At 40.3% G+C, this 27019-nt stretch overlaps 3 protein-coding genes across 4 annotated transcripts; 2 read left to right on the forward strand and 1 right to left on the reverse strand.

The window, feature by feature from the left end:
- The first annotated feature begins 462 nt into the window (after nt 1–462).
- LOC121734590 (bolA-like protein 3) lies at nt 463–1662 on the forward strand. The gene is made up of 3 exons (XM_042125171.1): nt 463–606; nt 706–855; nt 1033–1662. Exons 1-3 carry the CDS (start codon nt 559–561, stop codon nt 1168–1170), a joined length of 336 nt encoding a protein of 111 aa, XP_041981105.1. The 5' UTR covers nt 463–558; the 3' UTR covers nt 1171–1662.
- Nucleotides 1663–4244: 2582 nt separating this feature from the next.
- On the forward strand, nt 4245–18064 carry LOC121734589 (eukaryotic translation initiation factor 3 subunit F). 2 transcript variants are annotated; one of them, XM_042125170.1, is made up of 7 exons: nt 4245–4385; nt 4627–4773; nt 13909–14132; nt 15556–15702; nt 17073–17204; nt 17815–17896; nt 17932–18064. In XM_042125170.1, the coding sequence occupies exons 1-6, from the start codon at nt 4277–4279 to the stop codon at nt 17887–17889; spliced, it is 834 nt and encodes a 277-aa protein (XP_041981104.1). In that variant the 5' UTR covers nt 4245–4276; the 3' UTR covers nt 17890–17896; nt 17932–18064. The 2 variants fall into 2 exon arrangements, with proteins under 2 accessions (XP_041981104.1, XP_041981103.1); XM_042125169.1 differs by having other exon boundaries at nt 17815–18064.
- A 114-nt stretch (nt 18065–18178) lies between these two features.
- LOC121734588 (DNA repair protein XRCC1) lies at nt 18179–26199 on the reverse strand. The gene is made up of 12 exons (XM_042125168.1): nt 26068–26199; nt 25687–25797; nt 25126–25212; nt 23897–24061; nt 23183–23408; nt 22129–22378; nt 21476–21723; nt 21058–21199; nt 20393–20531; nt 19903–20193; nt 19473–19586; nt 18179–18654 (listed from the first exon to the last, which is right to left on the reverse strand). The coding sequence occupies exons 1-12, from the start codon at nt 26116–26118 to the stop codon at nt 18511–18513; spliced, it is 1968 nt and encodes a 655-aa protein (XP_041981102.1). The 5' UTR covers nt 26119–26199; the 3' UTR covers nt 18179–18510.
- Nucleotides 26200–27019: the final 820 nt, after the last annotated feature.

A 27019-nucleotide genomic window follows, 5' to 3' on the forward strand; every position in this document is an offset into this window, starting at 1 on the left:
GAATCCTTGTTTAAACAAAACTTTATGTGCGATTTGCTGTCAAGGTAACACAGAAAAAAGTCCAGAGCGAAATTTAACGATAAATTACAATTTTAATACATTATTTTCTCTTTGTTGATGTATTTGTTATTTATATTTTTAATAAATAACTATATCAAAAGGAAAAATATGCATTTTTTAAAATATTGTTCAAAGAAAACGTAACACAATAGGAACCAAAATTCTGTTTTCCCTCAGTAATTTAATGTTTTTACGGTTTAAATCCTCTAATTAATAGGTTATACTTGTACATTTTCTAAAAATGTATTATATATTACACCGAACATCGCTATCAAATGTAATTTATATGAAAAAAACTGATTTAGAGATCTTTGTGAGCACTTTGTGAGGCACAAAAAAAACTTTTGAGTGACAGTTCACAGTGTGACAGTTGTCAAAATTATTGACATCTGAAAAGTTTTAGGTTAGAAAAATCTTTAAAACAAAAAATATTTAAGAAAATGTTGTATAAAATTATATAAAATATTATAAAATAAAATATTCAAATATTAAACAAACATGTTTCGACAGCTATTTAGGGCCTTAGAGCCTCTCAAAAACAGTCTCGTAAGTTTATGATAGTTCTGAATTACTTCCTTGAATTTAAGTATAATTATTACTCTTATTGTACTATGAGTTATAGTAAAATATTTGGATGCTTTCTAGACCCGCACGGTAGGAGGTGCTGGCAGTGCTTTCGAACGTAACTGTGTGTCGAAGGAGCAGCAGCTGACTGAAGCTTTGAAGAAAGCTATACCGGGGATCACTTATGTGAGCGTTGAAGACATATCTGGTGGCTGTGGAGCTATGTTTGAGGTTAATCTATATATATCCTAAAATGATAAGAAAATATTACATTGTTTTCGATTCAAATTGCCTCTAGCTTCTGGACTCTTTGTGTATATGAAATCACCGACAAAAACTTGTGCAAATAAATTACCACTGAATGAGTCTCCATTAACATTCCTAAAACATTATGTTTTTTTGTTTCAGATTAGCATTGAAGCCAAAGAGTTTGTTGGCTTGTCCAGGGTGAAGCAGCATAGACTTGTTACAGAATCCCTAAAAAGTGAAATAGCTGAAATGCATGGTATTAGAATACACACAAATCCGTCTAAAGTTGACAATTAATACTGTGTCTTTTGTTAAGGTCCATTCTATAGTTACATGATTGTAAGTAACTATATACATTACTCTATCATTTTTGGACATTAAAAATGCTAGGGTGATGTTATTATCTTTCATTAAGTACACAGAGTCTTGTGGATCAAGTGTGCACATTTAAACTTTGATACTTTAAAAAACTTAAATATTATTAGTACAATGAAACAAAACTACGTCAATTTGTAAGCCTGTTTATTTGTGAGCAACTTAAACACAACAATTGTATTTTTCAGTAGCTTATATTGAAACTTTAGAAAACAATAACCCTTACATTTGCGCACTTTTGCCCCAGTATCGGGGTATGTGTACGCAGCACTTTGGGTAAGTGTACGCAACAACAAAATATTTAAATATTTTAGAACATAAAGAATATTCTTTTATAATTTTTATTTGTAACAACTCATAGTTACTTAAAGTAAGGAACAAAATCGTCAAATCAAAATATTATGATAAATATTTTCACTTAAAAATATTTTGTTACTTCGTCTTGCATGTAGGTACTTAATACAAAAAAAAAAGTCGTGTGCGGAGCTGGTGGACTGTTTTTGCCACCAGATTCCACAAAAGCTTCATTCAATCCAACCTTCAGTCGGTGGTTCAGAATACTGTTCGCCACATAAGGGACAAGGCTTCTGCGCACACTTAACCCAAAGCATAGGAACAGGGTTATACGAATATTGTTAATTCCTGCATCATCATAATTTCCTAAACACTGGCAAATAACAAACTTGATATCATATATCATACGTGGGAGAGCCATGCTTCGGCATGAATGGGCCGGCTCGACCGGATAAATACCACGTTCTCACAGAAAACCGGCGTGAAACAGCGCTTGCGCTGTATTTCGCCGAGTGAGTGAGTTTACCGGAGGCCCAATCCCCTAACCCCTACCCTATTCCCTTCCCTACCGTCAACTTTTCCCTTCCCTTCCCTTCCCTTCCCTACCCTCCCCTATTACCCTATTCCCTCTTAAAAGGCCGGCAACGCACTTGCAGCTCTTCTGATGCTGCGAGTGTCCATGGGCGACGGAAGTTGCTTTCCATCAGGTGACCCGTTTGCTCGTTTGCCCCCTTATTTCATAAAAAAAAAACGTTGCACTCGATAGCAAAAAGCTTATTTAGAAAAAAAATACATGACTTCAAAAAATAATGCATTAAAAATTACAAAACATCGTAAATATTTGAGCAAAAATCTTCATTTATCTGCTAATCCAAAAATGCCGCCCGCACAGCCGTTGACACGAGCGCTTCGTAGGGCGTCCTGTGGGTAATAACCCACAGGACGCCCTACGAAGAAGAAGGGGCTTTCCGTTCCTTAGCGTCGTATATTTTTCGAGATATTTAAAATGCGCACACTTACACGCTGCACACACTTGACCCACATGACCATATTATGTATAAGTTACCATCATAACGTCACCCTAGCATTATTCAAGTTCTCAAAATTTAAATGAATTTCATTCTTTAGAACTATAATTGTTGTTATTTATGTCTTTAGTCTATTGTTGTGATATACCTAAATATATAGATTAAACAGCATATTATGTTTAATTTTATAACATTGATTAACATTTTTAGTGCCACCGACTCGCCCGGGAGTTCACGTTAATTTGATTCCAGTGCAGATCCGTATTTTCTGCTTAAAATTATAGTTTAGACGAAATATATGCTAAACTTAACGCGGTGGGCCGGGCGTAGAGATCCCGTTTATTTTTGAAAGGAAAAAAACGATATAATATGTACCTACATGTTAGAAAACGACGTCAACGTAATAGCATGGACTACCTAAATACTTGTGATATGGAACTAGGGTAAATAACTAGTAGATTGGACAGTACCAGTCATTGGAAAAAGCACAAAAACACAATAATTATTAATGTTGCTTTAAAAATTGCCTGTTTTTAAAGTAAAAGAACGCCTGATTTTAAAGATAAACAGCTAGTTTTTAAAGCAACCTAACCTTGGACAGAGCACAAAAATATAGTGTTTTTGTGCTCTGTCCAATGACTAGAACTGTCCAATCACTAGTCATGTTCACGCTAATAAGCAACAAACTACAGTCTGTCAAGAAAGTGAAGAAATTAAAAAGTGGCAATATCGTAGTGTCATCCCTTTCAAATCAGTCTAAAAAAAGGGATGACACTACGATGTTGCCACTTTTTAATTTCTTCACTTTCTTGACAGACTGTGAGTGGTTTCTTTTTTAATTATTTTCAATTAAATTCGTCGGGCTTTAGATTAAAATATATTTTAATGTAAAGCCCGTATTAAAATATTTCAAAGTAAAATTGACTATTCACAAGAATCACAAGTATTAGAAATTCAAAATATAACCATAACAGTAACCAAAAAGATTGATAACCACTGCTCAAATTACAAAACAAACTTACCTTTTATTATATCCAAAGAGATTTTACCATTTTTACAAGCTAAATTGTGTCAATGTCAGTCAATGTGCGCAACTCATAGATTAAGGATATAAGGCGCTACTGGTAATTGGTAAAGGAGAACTGTCAAAAATGACGTTTTTGTATGATAGAAGCGTTAGTTCCTTTTCTCGCCACGTACATAAACAGCCTTGTCGAACTCTACGTTGAACACCTTAGTTACACTGTAACGGCCACAAAAATAACAAACATTTGAATTTACCGTTACGTAGTGCCAGTGAACTCGCGTGGCGAGTTGATTCAATTTATATTGCAGTGCCGGCGACTCGCCTGGCGAGTCCGCTGTACAATGACCGATGACCGATGACGCTGCGATTTGCGTACCGCGAGTCCGCGAAACAGCGGACCCGCCACACGTTAAGGGTAAAAATTGCATCTCGCTCTATTCCTGTTTCGCAGATTTTCGCGTTTCGATTTTCGCGTTTTGCAGCGTCGGTATACTAGAGGCGTATAAAACTATATGCAAAGACGTGTTATATATCAAAATATAATGTTGGAACTTTTATTTAATAGCCTTGTGCCTGTATTTAAATCTCAAAAAAGTATAAATGCCATTCAGCTGTCAAATTATTGATACTCATTTGACAAATGACATCTGTCAGTACTCAGTTTCTCTTTGCCGTCAACATGGCGCTCAACTTAGTTGTTAAAATTCATCCTGTTGTTTTGTTTCAAATTGTCGACGCATATGAACGGCGAAATGCAGATTCACACCGAGTTATCGGCACGTTACTGGGTTGGTATCAATTCGTGCTCAAATTATAAGGCATAGTTACTTTTCATGTGTCAACGTATACTGCATCATAACCTCTCTGTTTTGGTTGTTTATAACTTTTTCGGTATAAATATAATGCACAATGAATAATTCTGGGTGTAAATCGCATAATTTGAAGTTTGAACCCTAGACTGGTGTCTGTAAGTCGTTTACGTTCACTTGGATAAATGCTGAGGTTATGTTTGTGTTTTTTCTGGTTCAGGTACGTCAGACAAGGGGGTGGTGGAAGTGACAAACTGCTTCTGCGTGCCACACAAGGAACATGCCGACCAGGTGGAGGCTGAACTCAACTACGCCATGGACGTGTATGAGCTGAACAGGAGAGTGAATGCATCAGAGAGCATAGTCGGTAAGGATTTAGTAGGTTTATCTTATTTGAAATGTTTTATTTCCACATAAGACAAAGCACATAAAGTGAATAATATAATATAAAATAAACGAAACATTACAAAAAAAACTACTGAAACAAAATGTGCACTTTAACCCTTAATCGGGCCTAACGAAAAAAAAACAGTTTTGCATGGCTTAAGTAGATGTTCTTAGGTCAATTAGGATATCTGTATATATAAAATCAATTATGAATTACTGAAACTGAAAATAATTAAGTATTTACGGGTGGGAAATTATTTCCCTGTGCCTGTACATGACCACCCAATGTGGAAAATTATATAAATAGACTAGTTAGTTGTGCTGACTCTACTTTTGTATTTATTTTCCTCAATAAATGTGCACAAAATTATTTGAACTAAAACAAGCTTATGTATCAGTATGAGAATAAAGGATCCAGTAAACAGTAAAATACCAAAACTTTTAAAGTTATTTCTTTAAAAAACCATTAATCAGACATTTAAACAGTTTACACAGACACATTTTTATATATAGTGACTAGGGTGGAGCGATAATGTATAAAGATTTTTTTTTTAAATTTTTTTTAATGGCATAGCAATAGGAAGTTGCTCTTTAATGAGTAAATTCTGAATACAAAATATAGTTTACTTGTCTTGATGTTATGAGGTGCCCCAACCCAACTGAAAATTCGAAAAATACGAATTTTTTGAAAACATTGGTTTAGTTTTGACAAATAGTATTTTTCTATATTTACTGTTCCTTGTTAAAAAAACTACATTGTAATACGGTAAATAAAAGCCTGATGCCTTAGCCAAGACCCTTTCTTTATCGCTTTTCTATAGAATCGCCAATCAAAATGTATGGAATTGACTTAAAATTCGCGAATATGACGTTGACGTTCAACTCGTCTAATGTCAATTCTATACATTTTGATCGACGATTCTATAAAGAATCGATAAAGAAAAGGTCTTGACTACAGGCTCTGGTTAGTGGTATCAATATTTTTATCGAGAAAATATAAATTGAATTTAAAAGGAATGATCATCAGAAAAAAGGAGATTGTTTGGTATTTAATTGTTTTTTTATTTCACAATAACGCATTTCAAACAAAAAAATGCTTTAATAGTTGGTTAATTACTTCTTTCATAAAACAAATAACATCTCCTTTGAAAATATATTCACAACTGTACCATCACAGCCACCTTTTCTGCCATCAAATAAATTCTGCGTATACAGATGGTTAGGATCCATTATCTCTTTGTTTGAAGTCATTCTTTGTCTTGTATTTTTATTTTCTTCATATTTTTAGTCACATTTAAATCTACACGGCCTATCTTATTTTTCTTGCAGTTCGTTAATCAAGTAAATAATATACTTATTTTTTGGGAAGCGACGCTTTTCGCCAGATATGTAAAATTTCCGTAGCCAGTCTTTGGGATACATCATGAACTGTCGGCTCTTTTGTTGTTTTGTCCAGCTTTGATTCATATTAATTAATAATTATGTAATTTATATAACAGAAATATGAGTTGGTAGTTATAAACTGGTAACTTCTTCGATAAACCAAAAACGGGATAACATGTCTCTTTTCGTGTTCTAACGATATATTATGACTGTAATAAAGAGAAATACTAGGTATAGAGTATATCGAAAATAGTATTTTATCAACAATAAGTGAACAGGAATTTAAAAATATTACTTGCAGGAGTTTATTTTCTTGTGGGTAGAGCTTAAAATCAATTTTTCTCACAAGCAGAATTACAATAATAGCGCGCACTTTATGGCGTTCAGACAACGATTGAAAAGTGCAATGAAATCACCTCTCCTGCCTCAATCTCCCCATCTATCTGAGCAATATTCAAGCTTAAACAGTTACGAACGTAACGGAATACACAGAATATAATTCAGCGTTAATTTGGCAATATTAGAAGTTGGTGGTTTTTGACAAAGTTTTTCTCTATTGAATTTCTCTAAAGTTCATGACGTTGGGGGCACCTCTAAATTTATTATGATCTAAATAAAATTTTGTACGTATATTTGTGAACAGTAACAGCAACTTTTTATAGGTATGCCGAAACGAATATCAAAAAAACATTTTTCGCTCCACCCTAATGTGACGCAAAATGGTGTTGCTAATGGACTATGGGAATTATTTTCCCACTTGCAAGTATGTATTTCAAATTAATCAAAACCACATAAACATTAAGTTTTTGCACTGAAAGTCATAACAAAATACAATAAATTAGTACATAACAAATCAAAAATCTACTTACCAGAATCTTTTTTGAAGAAACTTTGCAGATTTATGTCTCCACTATGTGAAAATCGCACAATTTTTTCAAAGCTGACATTTATTTGATTCTGACATTCACATTTGATACTTGAAAGGCCTGGTTTGCTAGTAAGATACTGTTATAATAATTATTGTTACGTGCTAGGGTTCGAGGATTTGGAGAGAAAGACCTGGTGACTCTCTTGAAGACTTTATTAACACTGCACTAAACACTAGGTCACAACACTTAGCACTAAGTCCAAACACAAATCACTAGGTCCAATCACTAAGCACTATCACTGTCCTAGGTCGTAGCCAAGTCGCAGGTTTCACTGGTTCACTCACTATTGATCACTCCGAAATCGCCTTGATAATAGCTCGAAAGGAACTCACTTGCCGGACCTGCCTGCGGCTCTTTTTATATGGCGAGACGAATTCCAGAAATTTCCCGATTCACGTAAACAAGTAAACAACCGTGGGAAATTTGTAGGCGGCTCGGGCATGTACCACAATAAAACTGCCGTCCTTGCGATAAGTGCAGTAAGTTGAATTTAATTTAGACCTTATGGACTCAGTCATAAGGTCTAAATTCAAACACGCTAACAAATAAAGGGTAAACACGTAAACAAACAATGGACCTTTTTAGAAGGTTCGAGTATGTACTTGCGCACCACGTGTCCGTATACCATGTACCGTAACACTACTCCCCTCTTAGAGATGCTCGTCCCGAGGATCATTGTTACTGCCATGGTAACGCGCCAGACGGTCTATGTGTACCACTTTGAATGTCCCTCTTGGTTGCTTTTGAATCCTGTAAGTCACATCATTCAATCGGGTAACCACTTTGTATGGGCCGTCCCACTTGGTCTGCAACTTTGGAGATTTGCCTTTTCGGCGAGTTGGGTTATGCAGCCACACCAGTGACCCTTCTTCGAAGCCGCTTGTATTCGATTTCCGGTCGTATCTGGTCTTCATGTTCTCACTTGACTGTAACCCATTTTCCCGAACCATGGCGTGTATATAGCGCATCTTTTCCCTTAAATCGCAGACATAATCTGGTACGGTCTTCGGTTCCTCCGGTGACCCTCCTGTCAAGAAGTCTACTGGTACTCGCAGTTCTCTACCGTAATTGACATACGCCGGGGTAGCTTTTACGCTCTCATGCTCGGCGGTACGGTACGACAGAAGGAAGAGCGGTATATACTTGTCCCAGTCCTTTGGTTTGTCATCTACCAATTTCGCCAAATGCCTCTCAAGGGTCTGGTTAAATCTCTCAACCATTCCATCAGACTGCGGATGGTACGCGGTGGTCCTCGTTTTATGCATTCCCAAAATTCTGCACACTTCCTGGAAGACCTGCGATTCGAAATTCCTGCCCTGATCAGAATGGATTTCCAGAGGCACACCAAACCGAGATATCACTTCTTCGACTAATTTAGAAGCGACTGTTGTAGCTTCTTGGTTTGGTATGGCGAACACTTCGGGCCATTTGGTGAAGTAATCCATGACGACCATAAAATACTTGTTTCCCGATTCCGTCACGGGAAATGGCCCAGCTACGTCAACTGCGATTCGTTCCCACGGTGCGCCAACGTTATACAAGCGCAGGCTCCCACGGCTCCTTGTCTGTGGTCCCTTCACTGCAGCGCAAGTAGTGCATTTGCGGCACCAATCCTGTACATCGTCTCGACAATGTAACCAGTAGAATCGTTCTCGCACTTTTGTTAACGTCCTCTTTACTCCTAGATGACCTCCTGATACGCCATCATGCATTTCTCGGAGAACATCCGGTACTCTCGTTCTTGGGACAACTATCTGAAGATGGAACTCTCTGCCGTTGGTCTTCTCCCATTTCCGGTAGAGTATTCCGTTTTGAAGTATCAGGCTGTCCCATTGCGCCCAGTACGCCTTAGTGACAGCGCCAGTGGGTGCAACCTCACTCCAGATTGGTTTTTCATCACCCCGTTTCTTCCATGTGATGATGTGCCGAAGGTCGTCATCTGTTTCTTGAGCCTCCCTCATAGCATCATTCTCCCATGGGCCCAAAGGACTTGTTTTCGTTAACTTTAATGTTACTTCATTAGATTCCTGCTTAACACAATGTTTGCAGTCTTCTGAACACGGCCTTCGTGAGAGTGCGTCGGCATTCCCATGCGACTTTCCGCTGCGGTGTTCGGTCTTGAAGTCATACTCCTGGAGCTGTTCAATCCATCGAGCTACTTGACCTTCTGGGTTCTTGAATTGTAGTAGCCACTTCAAGGCTGCGTGATCAGTTCGCAGTAAAAAGTGTCTGCCAATGAGATACTTGCTGAAATGTTGTAGCGTCTTTACGACAGCCAAGAGTTCTCTTCTTGTCACACAGTAGTTTCTCTCTGGCTTAGATAAAGATTTGCTGAAATATGCAATTGCAACTTCTCTTTCACCCTGTTTTTGAGATAACACCCCTCCAATGGCCGTGTTGCTTGCGTCCGTATCGACTATAAACTGACCTTCAGGTTGTGGATACCCCAGGATTGGTGTTTCACAGAGATGTTTCTTCAGTTTCTGAAAAGAATCTTCAGAAGTCTCGTCCCAAATAAACTGTCGTTTATCTTCTGTCAGCCGATGTAATGGCTTGGCTATCTCTGAGAATCCCTTAACAAAACGCCTGTAGTAGGAGCATAGGCCAAGAAATGCCCGCACTTCGGTTTTGTTCTTAGGGGTTGGCCAATTTTGGACTGCTTCTAGTTTCTCCGGGTCCGTCTGAATTCCATCACAGGAGATAACATGGCCGAGATAGTTCACCTTACTCCTGAATAAACGACACTTTTTCGGATTCAACTTTAACTTGGCCCCCTCTATTTTGGCGAAAACTCGTTCTAAGTTTCGCAAATGGTCCTCGAAGTCGCGGCCAACAATGATGACGTCATCCAAGTAGACTAAGCAAGCCTCTCCAACTAAGCCTGCCAGTACACACTCCATGAGTCGCTCAAATGTGGCAGGTGCGTTGCACAATCCAAAGGGCATGACGTTAAACTGCCATAGACCTTTACCGGTGGAGAACGCTGTCTTCTCCTTGTCTTTTGGATGAATTTCCACCTGCCAGTATCCAGATTTCAGGTCCAGGGTCGAGAACCATTTCATGCCACTCAAGGTATCCAGAGTGTCGTCGATTCGAGGTAATGGATAGCTGTCCTTCTTAGTGACATCATTGAGACGTCTGTAGTCCACACAAAATCTTGTGCTGCCATCTTTCTTCTTCACTAATACAACTGGTGAGCACCACGGACTTGCAGACGGTTCAATTATCTTATTCCTTCTCATGTCCTCCAAAAGGCCTTCAACTTCTTTTTCCTTTGCAATGGGTATCCGTCTTGCTCGTTGACGAATTGGGTTCTCGCTTCCGGTATCTATCCTGTGCTGAACCATCGACGTTCTTCCAAGGTCGCCTTCCTGACTGGAGAAGATATTCGCGTGGCGTTGTAAAAACTTCTTAGCTTTCATGCTCTGCGAATAAGTCAGATTACTCTTGCAGTCATCGAGTAGCTCAGTCACTATTCCATAGTTGCTGGTGCTTGCTGAGTCTGAGCCTGTGATCGAATTACACTTTCTCATCCAGACAACTTCCTCGCACTTTCCAATGACGTCACCTTTGTTCTAGCAGATCTCGCGATCACCAAGATTCAAAACTCTGACCACAGCGTTACTGCTTCCACTAACAAGGGTTCTTGCCGTCATCAATTTTTGCGCTGATGTCTTGGTAGGTGTGTCTTCGATTAACACGCATCTGTTTGACTTCTTCTTTCCAGCTGGCGGTAGTTTCACCAGCACCCGAGTTTCCGCACGTCCAGGTATTATGACTTTCTTTACACATTCAACTTTCCCGCAGGCGCCTCCAAGGATGAAAATTTCTTCTTCACCACACTTGAAAACTCCGTCAGCGACATTAATTCTGCAGTTGTGCTTCTTCATGAAATCCAAACCCAAGATGCAAACATCCATAATCTCAGCCACGATAACGTCATGAGGGTATGAGGACTCCCCCACATTCATCGTAACTGACATTTCTCCCAGGACGGGTATTGGCTGACCGGAGGCGGTAAGAAGCCGACAGTTAATTCTCCTCTTGCGCCTCCTTGCGGCTTTTATCAAATTTGGGTTCACTATTGTTCTAGAGGCTCCTGTGTCTAGAGTCATTTTGCAGTCCGTCCCGTTAATAGTCCCCTGAATCACCAGACTATTCCCGCTGCTTGCTTGGGAGACAACCGTTATCGGGGCTTCCTCCGTGTCAGCCAGCACTCGCCCCTTAGTCCTGGCTTTTATTCGTTTCCCTGATCACGGGCAGGGAACGAGGCCCCTTGCTTTTGCAGCTCCTCCATTTGTTCCAGACGTTCCTCGAGCATTTTCATCCTTGCCATTTGGGTCTCTTTCTGCGGGCAGTTAAGCTGAAGATGGCCCCTCTCGCCGCACTTGTAGCACATGGCTCCAGAACTTCTCTTCGTAGGAGCCTTAACCTCCTTGACTTCCTCAGAGACCTCGCGGATCTTATATGTCTGCCGTATGTCACGCCGAACAGCCTCGACCTCTAAAGCATGCGCCAATGCTTCCTTAAGCGAGGTGTGGTGACGTAGCCTCACTGCAGCTCTGACCTCCAGGTCCCTGATTCCGTCGACAAATGCTTGCACAATATTCGTGTCGACCATCTTGGCGTCAGCTCCTGGGTGTGCCTTCTTGACGAGTTTTTCAATTTCCAACGCCCATTGTTGTAGTCCCTCTCCTGAGCGTTGGACTCTGTCACGAAGTTGAGCACGGAATACGTGCTCCAGGTGTCGCTCCCCGTATCTGGATTCAAGGGCCTCCATCAGGTCTTTAAACCCATTTCCTGTATGCGCTTCCAGGACTGACAAGGCTTGCCCTCTGAGCGCGACAGTGAGAGCGGTCAGGCATTGTTCGTCAGTCCATCCGTTGGCAGAAGCAACCGTCTGGAATTGCTGACGATAAGCGTTCCAAGAAGTAGTACCGTCGTATGGTGGCACTTTAACTCTTGGTCCTTGTACCACTACGGAAGCTCCACTAGACGCCGCGACTCCTGTGGTTTCCAGGCGCACTACTTTCTTCTGAAGTTCAGTGAGGCCGGTTTTTACATTTTCCACATCCACTCCTAACCCGGTAACGCGTTCGTCCATTACGTCGACATCTTTACGAAGCTTAGTCACCGTGTCACTTACATTCTTTATAGCTCCAAGTGCTTTTTCTTGGAGGTATTTTTGCTGCTCTTGTGATTCTCGAATCGCTCTGATTTCAGCCTTCTGAAATTCTTGCAAAGCGCCGAGCTTGCATTCTTGTGACTCCATCATTGCCCTTTGAGAATCTTTCAACGCCTGACTTTCAGCTTTTTGAGACTCCTGCAAAGCGCTGAACTTGCGGTCTTGTGATTCTCGCAGAGCCTGAATTAACTCAATTAGGCTTTGTAATTGGGGAGCCACTTGAGGGGCCGCAGAAGCTACGGGCGATGCATGGTGGCTGGAGCCAGTAGGCAGGGGTTGAGCAGACGGAGCTCGGCGGGCGGAGCTAGTGGGCGTGGCCTGGTGGGCGGAGCCAGTGGGCGTGGCCATGCCTAAAGTGGGCGGAGCCTGAGGGGCGTGGCCAGTGGGCGTGTCCCGGTGGGTGGAGCCAGCGGGCGTGGCTTCAGCCAAAGTGGGCGGAGCCTGGTGGGCGTGGCCAGTGGGCGGGGCCAGTGGGTGGGGCCTGTCCCTCAGTGGGCGGAGCTTGGTCCCCAGTGGGTGTGGCCTCCGCAACTCCTCTCTCGGAGTCAATGGCAGCAGCTCGCTGCGCCCTTGTCCTGACACTCCCCTTGAAGTCCTCTCTCGGAGTCAATGGCATCTCCAAATCGCACTTCTGACACCAGTTGTTACGTGCTAGGGTTCGAGGATTTGGAGAGAAAGACCTGGTGACTCTCTTGAAGACTTTATTAACACTGCACTAAACACTAGGTCACAACACTTAGCACTAAGTCCAAACACAAATCACTAGGTCCAATCACTAAGCACTATCACTGTCCTAGGTCGTAGCCAAGTCGCAGGTTTCACTGGTTCACTCACTATTGATCACTCCGAAATCGCCTTGATGATAGCTCGAAAGGAACTCACTTGCCGGACCTGCCTGCGGCTCTTTTTATATGGCGAGACGAATTCCAGAAATTTCCCGATTCACGTAAACAAGTAAACAACCGTGGGAAATTTCTAGGCGGCTCGGGCATGTACCACAATAAAACTGCCGTCCTTGCGATAAGTGCAGTAAGTTGAATTTAATTTAGACCTTATGGACTCAGTCATAAGGTCTAAATTCAAACACGCTAACAAATAAAGGGTAAACACGTAAACAAACAATGGACCTTTTTAGAAGGTTCGAGTATGTACTTGCGCACCACGTGTCCGTATACCATGTACCGTAACATTATCGTAGACTCTATTAGTGTAAAAAAATATCATAAAAGGTTGCCATTTCAAAAATATTTGTAATTTCAGCTAGATTGAGAGGGTGGGAAAATAGTTCCCTGTACCCGATTAAGTGTAAGAAAAATATCCCTTCCTTTTGGATTTATTAAATTGAAAATTTATGTTCAAAAATATGTATTTTTATAAGTAGTAGCACTCAATCAAAATGATGAGAAACTATTAATCACTTATGTTGTGGATCCAGCTAAAATATCATACTAACAAGGCACAAAAGTGTTGATAGTAGTCATAAAACGAAAGAGTTTTTGTTGTCATAAATGCAAACCCCGCAAAACAAAATGTGTATCATTAAAATATTTTGGGATGGGCATAATGTAAACTGTAATTGAATCGGTATATAGTTTAAATGTAAATTACAATGTTCCAGGTTGGTGGGCAACGGGCAACGAGGTGACAAACCACTCATCCGTCATCCACGAGTACTACGCCCGCGAGTGCCGCTCGCCGGTGCACGTGACCCTGGACACGTCGCTGGCGGGCGCGCGCATGGGGCTCCGCGCGTACGTGTGTGTCGCGCTCGGCGTGCCGCGCGGCAAGCAGGGCTGCATGTTCACCCCCATCGACGTCTCGCTCATCAGCTATGATCCCGAGGTATGTGGATGTGTCTTAATGACACGAAAAATATAGTAGAAGCAATATGTTTGGGTTCACAATATTTTCTTGCAAGGTCTGTTTTATTATATTCATTCTTAGCAATTTTTACAATTTTATGCTTACCATGATATATGGTGTGTTTTTTTTTTATTTTTATTCTTATTTATTTTATAAGCCTTACATCCTGAAGATTAAGTCGGCTATATATGGTGTGTTTATTTACAAGAATGATGGAAATGGTTTGGTTAGACATATAATTATACAGCTGTGTACAGGTTGGGAACTAGTGCTCTAAATATTGCCATACCAAGTTTTGTGTTTAGCTGTTTAAGGGGCCGGATGCCATCGAAATTCTCATACATACGTAATACCAAAATCATTTTCTCATATGAAAATATTTAACATGTTTGAGTTATTTTTCAGTTTATAGTAATTACATAGATTTCTGCGTAAAAATTTACTACGGGATGAGGTCGAACAAAGAAAAGTGGACCAAATATCTAACAGAATGGTACCCAAGGAATGGAAAAAGAAAACAAGGAAGGCAATGTAAAAGGTGGGAAGATGACCTACCAAAGAACTGGAGAAGAGATTGTAAAGCCAGGACTTTACATAATCTTTGACTTTGGCATAATCTGGAGGAGGCCTATGTCTTAAGTCGGCACAACATACTTGTATAGGCGAACGCGTTGGCCGACGCGTTAGCCGGCGCGCTGGCCCAATGTGTAGAACAGGCGAAATACCTACCGCCAACGCGCGAACGCCCGTTCTACACATTGGGCCAACGCGTCGGCCAACGCGTTCGCCTATACAAGTATACTAAGTACTAAGTAGTGCCGACTGCCGACTGCCGACTGAGACTGTCATTGCCTACAGCAGTAGATTTAATAGCCGCTATATGCTTAGCGACATCATCCTCAGTAACATATGTGAAGGAGAAAGTGTCACAGGAAGGGAGAGGAGAGGATGAGAGATGGGATAATGTGCGGGCGGATAATGTAGTGCCGACATTAAGACAACCAACAAGGAAATTTTATTTTTTGTGTAATTATGTAAATGTATAATAATTGTTGTAAACAAATATAAAATATAATAATATCTATGGACGCTTCACACCACGTCAGTCTGGCCCCATGTTAAGTACCCGAAGGACTTGTGTTATAGGTACCAGACAACGGAAATATATTTAATACTTTTATACTTTACATAATATATTTAAGATTTTTATTATATCATACACATATTTAATACACATCCATGACCCAGGAACATTGAAAAACTTTTTGTTTCTTTCGGCGGGATTCGAACCCGCGACCCCCAGCTTGAGTTGCCACACACTCTAACCATTGAGCCACGGAGGTCGTCAAACAAAGGCTTATCTTATCTAAGTATTTTATTATATGGTGTATTTGTGTGTCAGGTGGTGGGGCTCCAGCTGTGCCAGAAGACGATGGGCGGGGGCGGGCGGTCGCGGCAGGTGCAGCCCATGATGGACCTGGCGCAGGTGGCCGAGGCCGCCTCCAAGCTGTCCGCCCTGCTCGAGCAGCTGCTGCAGTATGTTGAGGAGGTACGAGACCTGTGCTTTTGACACTTATCCATATTTTGCTTAAAATTATTCCAACAAAATAAAAATATTTATTTCTAAATAGGTTAACAAATTTAACACTTTTAGAATGCCTACCACCGGTTCGGGAACTAACCTGGTGAGAAGAACCGGCGTAAGAAACTCGCACGAGGCCACCTTTTACCTAAAACGTGAAAAATGTGGTACATTTGTATAGGTCTTATGGTCTGTCAAATTATTTTTCCCAAGGTGTGCAATCATTAAGAAAATCAGTTATCTTATATTATAATAACTAGCTATTTGACCGAGCTTTGCTCGGTATTCGATATATCGCCCCCGAAACCCCCTATATACTAAATTTCATGAAAATCGTTGGAGCCGATTCCGAGATTCCAATTATATATATACACAATTGTCACTTAGTAACACTTATGAAGGTCAAAATTATTGGTAGATTAGTAGATATGTTACGCTCAAAGACCGAAATCGCTCAATGAGCGAAAAAATGGCTCACAACGCGTTGTGGTCACAGTGAAACAGTGCGTAAGACAGACAGACAGTAATAATATTAGCACGGATATTATGGAACAATGTATATTTTCAAATAATAATGAAAAACACGTTATGCAGTGATTTAGTAAAAGAAAAAATATTTTGTAGTACGCGTGGTAGTTCAAATATAATCTTCCATACCTATGGACGATTAATCAATCAAGAACAAATCAAGAAAAACGAATAGCATATCAGCCACGACACGAATTTCGCGTTATGGTCGTTTTGTGAATGCCAGAACGCGTCGTGGCTGTTTCACTATGACCACAACGCGTTGTGAGCTATTTTTTCGCTCACTGAGCGATTTCGGTCTTTGCGCGTAACAGATACATACTATAGAGATTGAATCATCAACTTGGTGGCAGTCACTAAGGCGAGTATTCAACAAATTCAGCCATTGGTAGGGGCACCTGTTTGTCAATGACGTTTTGCTGTCAAAGTTACTCTCTTTTTGTCACAAAACAATACAACATTTCTTGAGGGAAGTATTATTACCCAACAGCTACTTTTGAATTTCTGTATAAAATTTTAAATTAACCTCATAATCTTATATACATATGATTTAAATGAATATTTTCGAAAATATTACAGATTCTAAAATTGCGGGACGTAGCTTTTGCGGCGGTACCGACCAATGCGGGCCACGGGTAGTAATGAATATAATTAAAAACTACTGAATCGATTTTAATCATTTCTTCAGTGAGTGACATAGGCTATATATTTTATACCCGTGCCGTGCGAAGCCGGGGCGGCTCGCTTCTTAGTATTATACGGAACCTTAAAAATATGTAAGTAGTACATAATGAATGACAATATTGCAGGTGTTAGCGGGGCGGTCGACGGCGCGGCCGGCGGCGGGTCGCGAGCTGCTGCAGCTGGTGGCGGCGGCGCCGGCGCTCGCCTCAGACACATTCGTCGACGCCTTCACCTCCAACATCAAGGACCTGCTCATGGTGAGTACTGACAATATATCGCAGGTGGTAGCGCGGGGCGGTCGACGAGGGTAGGTCGACCGGAGTCGCCCCAAGTGAAATCGTTATTGGTTGTCATCACTAGCATTAGTTCCAAGTACTCTCACTACTGCTATTAGCGCCAATATGGCGACTTTCAAACGTCATTTTTACGTCAGATTAGTTCCCTTCCCCCGCATTGGGGGCGCTGATTCCTCTTCAAATAGGCACAAAAAATAGCTGTCATTTCAAAGTGAGGTATCATAAGTCCAGCGTACTTGTATAATGAAGGTCAGTGACTTTTTGTTATGTATATTATTTTTTACCAAGAGGCACACAGAAACGAAGACCGCGCTACCGAATAATAATTAATTTGAATATTTTGCAATTCATGTAAAATGAAATATGTATTGTTTTCTGAATAAAGGCTAATAATAATAAAATATTATTTTTTAAATGTGTCATTTGACTTTACGAACACAACTTTATTGGTGCTAACAATGCTTTTTGGTGATTGCGTTGATGACTCTTCGTAACGTAAATGTACTATAGAACATTTTAAAAAATTATAAATGTTATATACCATGCTAATCCCACATTTTCTTTCTTTCAGGTGGTGACCCTCGCACAACTGATCAAGACTCAACTCCAGCTCAACGAGAAGTTGACGCTGCTGACGTCACAGTAACACCTGAGTTTCAGTAACACATGGCGTCACAGCAACATCTGGCGTCATGCAACACCTGACGTCACAGTAACGCGTGACGTCACAGCAAGATCTGACGTGACAGTAACGCGCGATGTCATGTCACCCGCCCCACTGTACAGCTATACCGGTCTCAATACATTCAACACAATATAAATGTTGCTTTTATTTTAATTCTTATGAATAGTATTAAATATTACAATTGAATATTAAACTTGGGAATTTTTAACAGCAACATATAAAAATTAGAATAAAACAATAGTTGCAAACAAAAACACAGTTTATTATAATTAATATAACAGTTAACACAATATGTATGGTCGAGTTGTCTTCGTTGCGCCATTAAACTGTTGAGCAATCTAAAATCAAGAAGACTATAGTTTATTCAGAGATTTTTTATCTTGGGAGATTCTTCGGAAGTAATCCATCCCTATGTCCAGAAAATAAGATATAAAATAACTGATTCGTCTTTCTGTATGTTCTAATTTGTCTCTTAGTAGTGGGCAACATTTCTTAGACAGCTAGATTTTCACATTGTTTATTTGTCTCTGGTCCTCTATGGTCAGCCCTATGCTCTATGGTCCAGTGACTAGACAGCTGAGACTAGTCCGTGGAGCATAGTTTCTGTTTGCGATGGCAGCGCCACACCCACTGCGGGGGCACTCTGCGTGCGGCGGGCGCGCCCCCCCACCCCGCACCGCTCATTACCACGTAGTCGATACACCCCTCGTCGAGAACCTCGTCCGCCTGAAAATAAATATAAAATACTAGATGAGCCCGAGAACTTCGTATCACTTTCCTCCTTAATCCATATTCTTCTCCTCCTTAAACCTTCCCTGGACTTCCACAAATATTTCAAGACTAAAATTAGCCGAATCGGTTCAGTCGTTCTCGAATTTTAGCGAGACTAACAAAGTAATACGAAAACTACAAGTATCCATACTAATATTATAAATGCAAAAGTGTCTGTCTGTTACCCATTCACGCCCAAACAGTGTTGTGGGCGTCAATGGCGTAATAATTTATCACTTTTGTACCTGAGTACCTATCGCTAGTTGCTACTGTAACGTCTCGTGTGTGTGTTGCCTTATTACCTAGATGTAACTTAGGTAATAACTAATGGCATCTGCACCTTTGTGTAACTTTCTACCGAGCGCGTGGCTCGATCATATATTATCTCATACCCCATTTAATTATAGTCAGATCTAAAGGGGGTGACAGACGTGCGAGTAAGTATGCGGACTTATGGCTTGACGATCTTTATCGCCCGTGTGTCAGCGAAGAGCCGCGAGCCTGGGGGCATGGTAATCCGGTGTGAGCGATTCTCGTGTGTCACCGACGCGAGCCGAGTAAGTTCGCGAACTTAAAACCCGCGTACTTTAAGTTCGTACGTCTATCAGGCACTTATGAGTTGAATCAATACAGGAATATTCTTGACTTCTTGTTTATCTCTATGATCTATCCCAACCCCAAACGCGTTGACAACTACATTCATTCATCTGTGCGCAGGGTCCAGTTTCAGGCGGGCACGTAGTTTTTTTATTAGGAGAATAAGGACTAGTTACCTGCAGCACGAGCGCACCGTACGCCCGCAGGTACCGCGCGAGCTGCGTCGCCGTGCGCGCCCCCAGCCCCGCCTCCAACACTACCTGCCGCCCCGCGAACAGCGCGGGCAGGTGCTGGTGAAATATTAATATCAATACGAAAGTGTGTTTAATGTCTATGCGTTATAACTGCTGAACCAATTTGAATGTATTGCTATGCGTATTCAGATGAATTAATTAGTTTGCAGTAAATGTAGGTTTCATATTCTTTTTTATTTATCAGAATTAGGTGAATATACCAATAGAAATATTAGATGCTGCATAGGAATTAAATGATTTAACCTTGTATCTCAGGATATCCACAAAATATTGATGGGAGCTTGCACATGTTGCAAATGAAAATTGAACGGTGATTCGAGGTACTGAACATTATAATTACAAAAAACTATACCTTAGGGTTATCACACTTGGGTGGGGGCTCGTCGGGCTCCGTGTCCGCTCCGTCATCATCATCACCTTCTGCCCCCGCTCCCGCCAGCATCGCACGCTCAATTTCATCATCCGTGTCCGCGTCGCTGATTGCCGGCGGTGACGTCACGGCTTTGGGCGACGACGGCACGTCGAGAGGCGGCGACGGCGCGGCAGGAGGCGACGACGGCACGTCGAGAGGCGGCGACGGCGCGGCAGGAGGCGGAGACTGCACGACAGGAGGCGGCGACGAAGAAGGCGCGGGGGGCGGGGTCTTAAAATAGCATTAAAATATCGCATTGTAGCATTACACTACTCAAAATATCTCTACACCAAGCAAAATCGGTTCAGACATTTGGGCGTGAATAGGTAACAGACAGATAGACAAACGGTCAGACAGACACACTTTCGCATAGCTTGGAAAAAAGTAAAAAAAAAATATTGATTCCCTAAAATGAGTGACTAATTGTCACCTTATCAGGCGCGTAGGGCGCTTCAGGCGGCCTGCGGCGCGCGGCGGCGGCGTGCTCCACCCACTCGGCCCGCACGGCGCGCGCACCCGGATTCACGCGCCGCAGCTCGCGCAGCTTCGGCGTGTTCGGGAACGCGCAACTGTAACATTCATTTGTTATTGATTATTATGTATTATTGTGGTCTGTGGATATTCAGCGTTAAAAACCTACAAGTGCTGGTGGCTTTATAAGGTTAGTAGACGGTTTTTGAGATACATTTAATGTTTTTGCTCGTCACTTACAGAGTATGTCTGTAGTATAGTTTAAAAAAATCGAATACGAAGTTTGAATTTACATCCCTCTTGTTTTACCCTTTTATTTATACTTTAAAATTCAAAATTGGGACACGCCATTATAACATGACGTCACAATCGCGAAATAAAAGTAGCTACATGTAGGGAATAGGGTAGGGGATTGGGCCTCCGGTAAACTCACTCACTCGGCGAAACACAGCGCAAGCGCTGTTTCACGCCGGTTTTCTGTGAGAACGTGGTATTTATCCGGCTGAGCCGGCCCATTCGTGCCGACGCATGACTCTCCCACGTCTATGATATCATTGTCGGCTTTTAAGAGGAAATACGCTCTCTTCTTGAAGGTAATTAATTAATATAAGTGAGTGTACTCACACGAGATGCGTGCACCGCTGCAGCGCGTGCGGCTCGTAGCGCGCGCCGAGAGCGAGCGCGGCGTCGCGCACGCGCCCGCGCCGCGGCTGCTCGTATCCGCTGATGGAGAACACCACGCCCGCCAGTACATCTGAACCGCCAGCTATACAAGTAAAATACTCATTATTTAGCGACCAAAGTAGTTTACAAAGGGCTTACATTCTTAATAATTTGTAAACTGCATCTTACCTAAGACCTTCACATTTGTAAGGACAAAGACAAAACATTATAACTCTATGTATGTGTACACAATATTATGTAATTTTTTGATAATGAGAGTATTTCACTACTCATCTTTCTTTTGTCTGATATAGTTAAAATAAATATATGGAAAAAATTGCAATTAAAATTATTGTAATAGTACTTATTTTGTAATTACCGTTTGTTTTAGTTTTCGGTGTGTCAACAACGGCCGACGTCGCTGCGCGTCTGTCGACTCCCTTATCGTTTCTTTTTGTATCTTTATTACTGTTACTACTATCTCCCTCTTTCTCGTTTCTCCTGTTTTGCACTTCACCATTACTCGTTTTATCTTTTTCTTTGTCTTTCACTTTCTCTGTCTTAGGTTTGTCGTTATGTCTACTCCTGTCTTCCTCTATCCTCTCTCTTTTCGCCCGACCGCTATCTCTGAAATCCCAAAATTGTTTATATTGTGTATTAAATCTCAATATTATAATCTAAGGGAGATCAGTATATCCCTGAGATTATATCAGTATCAGTATAATCTAAGGGAGGGAGATAGTCGGCATGGCACGGCCATGCCGACTGTATGGGCGCCGCAGACTCAATCGCACAAAGTCTGTCGTCTGCGATCTCCCTATTAAAACCAACAATAACCAACTAATAAAACCAATAATAACCATCATAAACTGTCTACCAGAAATTAATATAATATTTTAAAGTATGTTTATAATAATTATAATCTATGGTTACTGTAAGTATATTATTATGATTTATGTAATATTATTGTAGTAGATAGAAGTAAAAAGTATTATATACCAAGAAACATTTACAGAATGCAAAATGACTTACTTTAGCTCTCTATCAGGGTTTCTCTTCTTAGCTCGTTCCTGCTCCGTCCGATGGTTCTGCACGAGTCTGTCAATCCTGTCGTTTGGTCTATCATCGTCTTCTGTATACAACAGACTGTCCCGTTTCCTGTCTGTCTGTGGCTGGCCCCCGCTTTGTCTGTTGGTCTTGGCTATGGGTGTTTTGACGAGTTTAGTTGAAGCATTGTTTATGTTGTTCAGTGCCTGTGATGACGCTTGTCTGATTTGAGCATCTGTAACATAATAAGTTAATGTCATAACCATGTCATAACCATAAAGTTAATATACTTAGCGGAATAGAGCAACAATCTCAAGCTGCCAAAAGAAACCAAAATTGGTTTTCATCTGTGTGAAAAATATGTGTATGTATACACTTACACAAGCATGATTGAACATGAACTCTATGAGATTAAATTGTCAACGTGCGGCACGTGCCGACCGGACGTCAAAAAAAGAGTGCTGCCGTCATGTAGGTATCACACATCTCTTTTTACCACGCAGTGTTACTGATAGCATAGAGTAATAAATATACGTGACATTTCTCTTGCTCAGGCCTTTGTTTCTCTATTCCGCTAGGTATATTAACTTTATTATTATTTATTGGTCATAAGTCATAACTCATAACCGAAGATTTAATAAATATAATAAATAATAATATTATACAAGTTTACAGGTAGGTACATTGAGGTAATTGATTAATTATGTAATATCCATATAAAAACTATTAACTCGATGGCAAATACTAATCACAAAATTAATTGATAATTCTATTTATACATGATGGTTAAAATATAATTTAAAATACACTCCAAATAGGTGTAATGAATATAAGCAACTTTTTTATGACAGTAACTTTCTTACTGGACAAGAGTAGCACAGTATAGCAAATACTTGGAAGAGCAGGAGGAGGCCTTTGCAAACAAGCACACCGAATTAAGATATAAACTTTCTTGCTTGTTTATCAACAGTGTTCTGCAAAGATCCAAAACGAAGTAAATATTCATTGTATACATAACATTTAGGTACAAAAAGCTAACCTGTATTATTGTTCCTCTGCGCGAACAGCTCACCGGGGCGGAAGTCATCATCATCAGACGAGTACGCGTCCAGCCCCAGCAGTCGCGAAAGGGGGCCAGCCGCGGCCTTGCCCTGGGGGTCCGCGACTTTGGTTACAGGGTCCAAGTTTGTTTTGTGGTCCACTGCTTTCTGAGGACCCGAACCGTCGCTCTCCTTGCTGTGTATGTGGACGAATGTCAGGCCATACTGTAACATAATAATTTTAGTATTTAGCATTTACCTTACATAAACCCATTTTATCTAGTTTTCTTAAAGATCATTAAATTATTATGACAATAATTATCCATATTGTACTTGGGAATTTATTATAATATATTGTGTATCTGTGAGTCTGTCTGTTACGCTTGAAGAGAATTGAATTGAACCGTTATACATGTTTGCTATGGAGCTACTTCGAATTCAGTGAAAGAAAAGGAAATGGCACACAATGGTTTCTATAATTTATCATTTATAACGGAAAGATGTCTGGTTCACGCGCGCTTAACGAATTTCACCGCAAAGTAATTATAGCGTCAATCACGCCGCGGTTGTGAAAAATGTATGGTTTTGACGCCACAGACTTTTCGTTAGTGTCGCTGTGCTCGACGCCGAACCATACATTTTTCACAGTCGCGGCGTCACTGACGCTATAATAGACGCTCGCTTCGAAAGGCTACCTTAAAGAATCGACACACCTGCACCCTCTTGTTATAAGGCTGCGAGCACACTACGCGCACGCGGTCCCAGCGCCCCGCCCGCTTGTCGCTGAGCTGGTCGCCGCTGAAGCCGCGCACGCGCTCCACACCATCGCCGCGCCGGCTGTCAGACGCCGACACGAACACGCAGCTGGGGACTAGCACCTGGAAACATCCATACTTAACATTATTAATGCGAAAGTATGTCTGTTCACGCCCAAACCGCTCAACCAATTTCGCTGCAATTTAACACGGAGAAAGTTTGAGTCCCGAGAAAGGACATAGGATACTTTTCATCCCGGAAAAATGTACGGTTCCGACGCGATACACTAATTTTGGCGCAACGGAGTTGCGGGCGTCATCTAGTAGAATATAAGGTGAGGTATTGTGTAAACTGTAAAGAATAGAAAATCAAAAAGTTTTTATTCAAAACATATGTATCGCTCGCAGGCCTAAGGCTCCGTGGAGCACACTTTGAGAATAGCTGCAATAGATTAAACATATTGTATTTATACAACATGTTATCAATAACATTATACAAAATATATAACATAGCATGGGATCAAACAACAGGATGTATGCAGAAGGCTATAAATTTTAATCTGATCCTATGCTAAGTAAAGACTTCTGTTATGACAATGAAAATAAACTACAGTACACTACTTACAATGATAATTATTGCTCTGCGACTCAGAGTTGCCCAGAAAATACATTGAAGAAGAATTGCAGGTCTGTTATTTTGGCAGTACTTAGTTGTTTTTTGCTATTTAATTACATTTACGAAGCCTACTTTTGACTGCTTCACAAAATGTTGACCAACATAATTTTGTTCAATTCTATGATAACAATATAAGTGAAATGTTCTTAATTAAGCAATACTTGTTGATGTTTTCTTATTATACTAAAAACAGCATTATAACTATAGTAATTTACTTAACGAGAACTTGAAATTGCAGTTATAACAAACCCAATATTACTACACAAGTACTTGGTACATAATGTTCTATCAGAGAAATTGATTCCTAGGCTATTGAGTGTTCATGGACCTACATAGTTTGGTCATGTTAAGTCAACCCATCCGACCGATCACAGCTAACATTGAATTGACACAGGCCGACCAAAAGATGTAGGTCAATTGCCTAGGAATCAATTTTCTCAATGGTACATTATTACTATAGTTTAAGTACTTCTATGACCAATATTACTACACAAGTACTTGGTAAACATACCTCAAAGGGATCATTGGGTTTCTCAGAGAGTCCAACCAGCACCTCCACAAGAGCGGCATGGTGCACACCAATGTTCACTGACTCTATCTGGAATGTTTTTCCATTTATGAATAAATAAATTCATATGTATTTCATTGGAATATTACTAAAGTAATAAAAATGACCAAATTAAATACTTAATTTTAGCAGTACTAGTTTTATAATATTTTAATGCTGACTGTAAGAAAATGGGTTAGTTTAGGATACCTTTTTGATGAGGTTTTACCTACAGTATAATTATTGTTTTTGTACACATAATATTATGCACTAATTAATAGGTATTTACTTCGTTTTTTTTTAACAAATAACAAATAAACAAATCTTTATTTCCCTCAAGTAGTAGATGTTATCTTAAATAAACAAAACACTGCTCCCCACACTAGGATTCCCTGTGTCGTGGAGAATTTAAATTTAAGTATTTCATTTATTCTCACATATACTTAAACCGTTTTTTTTTTAATTTTGATCAAAGTGAGTCAAAGTCAAGTACAATAGTAATTAATACTTAAATCGAAAAGTTACCTGAACAGCCTTTGCTAGCTGCAGCACAATGGAACAGGATGGCTCCCATTCCTTACACAGCCATTTCTTTTTGTTAATTTCCCATGATAGCAAATTGTTAGCTGGGTTCTCCTGGAAACGACGTTAATTGAGGTTTAAGGTAGTATAAATAAAATAAACTTGTGAGTTGTGATATTTTGTACAGCTGTTAGATGAGTTTTTTTTGCTCGAAAATTAATCATTTATATAATGTCATTGAAAGTAATTTATTCTCACCTATTAGCATTCATGGACTGATTATTAATTATATTCCCTCTTTTTATAAATAAAGGAATCATCAGAACAAAACAATCTAGCAAGAAACATTCAAAAAATTTGTAAATTGGTGTAGCCGATACTTACTTTATCTTCACTGCTAAAACTTACTATATAATCAATTTTTACACGCGGCATTATTAAATAATCATATTAACTTTAGGAAATTATTTTTTTTAAATTACATTAGATCTGGCGCAATTTATTGTTTTGGTTAATTTTGAGGTTATGTTTTCAAAACTCGTATTTGGCATTTGACACTGACATACCTACTTTTTTATTAAAAAAAAATAAATTGTACATGAGGCTCTAAGTTTGAAGCAAAGCTTTGCTGCCAGCTTTGACCCAGTAGTGAGTAGACTTGGAGTAGACCATTAAATCCTGAATTCCAGTCAACTTGTACTTACTGAAGTGTTATTTACAATCGATAACATTAATTATTAACAATTGATCGCATGTCAGCCGTAAAATATTCTTAATTTCATTAATCGGTCACGGTCGGTTTTTCTTCCGAGCCATCACGCGTGGCGGCGCGGAGTTGAATATGGAAGTGGGTGAGTATTCACTATTCGGCATAAATTTATCGATGCTATAATCGTGTTCCGGCATCTGATTCTGCTTACGTCCCGCACGCAGCGCCCACCACGAACGTAGCACTAGTGTCTAGTGCACGACCGCCGACTGCTGCTGATAGTGAAAGTCATTGTCATGGATTCAATATTTTATAAGCCGCTTATTCTCTTATTATTATTTGATTATAGAGTAAGAGAAATGAATTTTACCACAACAGCAGCTGTAGTCATAATATTGTATTGGATATTTCAGTCCCCTGCTTAATTTGCACGAGTCATGGAAGTGGTGGCTGTAAATTGTAGAGGTCTGTAAGCTCCAGGCCTTTCAATGTTTTTTAGGCGGATTATAACTTGTTAGGTAATTATGATACATGACAGATATAATATACTTAGTTATCATATGGGAACTTTGATGAACAAAAAGGAAACTTCGAGATCACTTAAAATATGTACCATCGAGGAAATTG

This window comes from Aricia agestis, chromosome 16 (assembly GCF_905147365.1).
Source record: "Aricia agestis chromosome 16, ilAriAges1.1, whole genome shotgun sequence".
NCBI classification, from domain to species: Eukaryota; Metazoa; Arthropoda; class Insecta; order Lepidoptera; family Lycaenidae; genus Aricia; species Aricia agestis.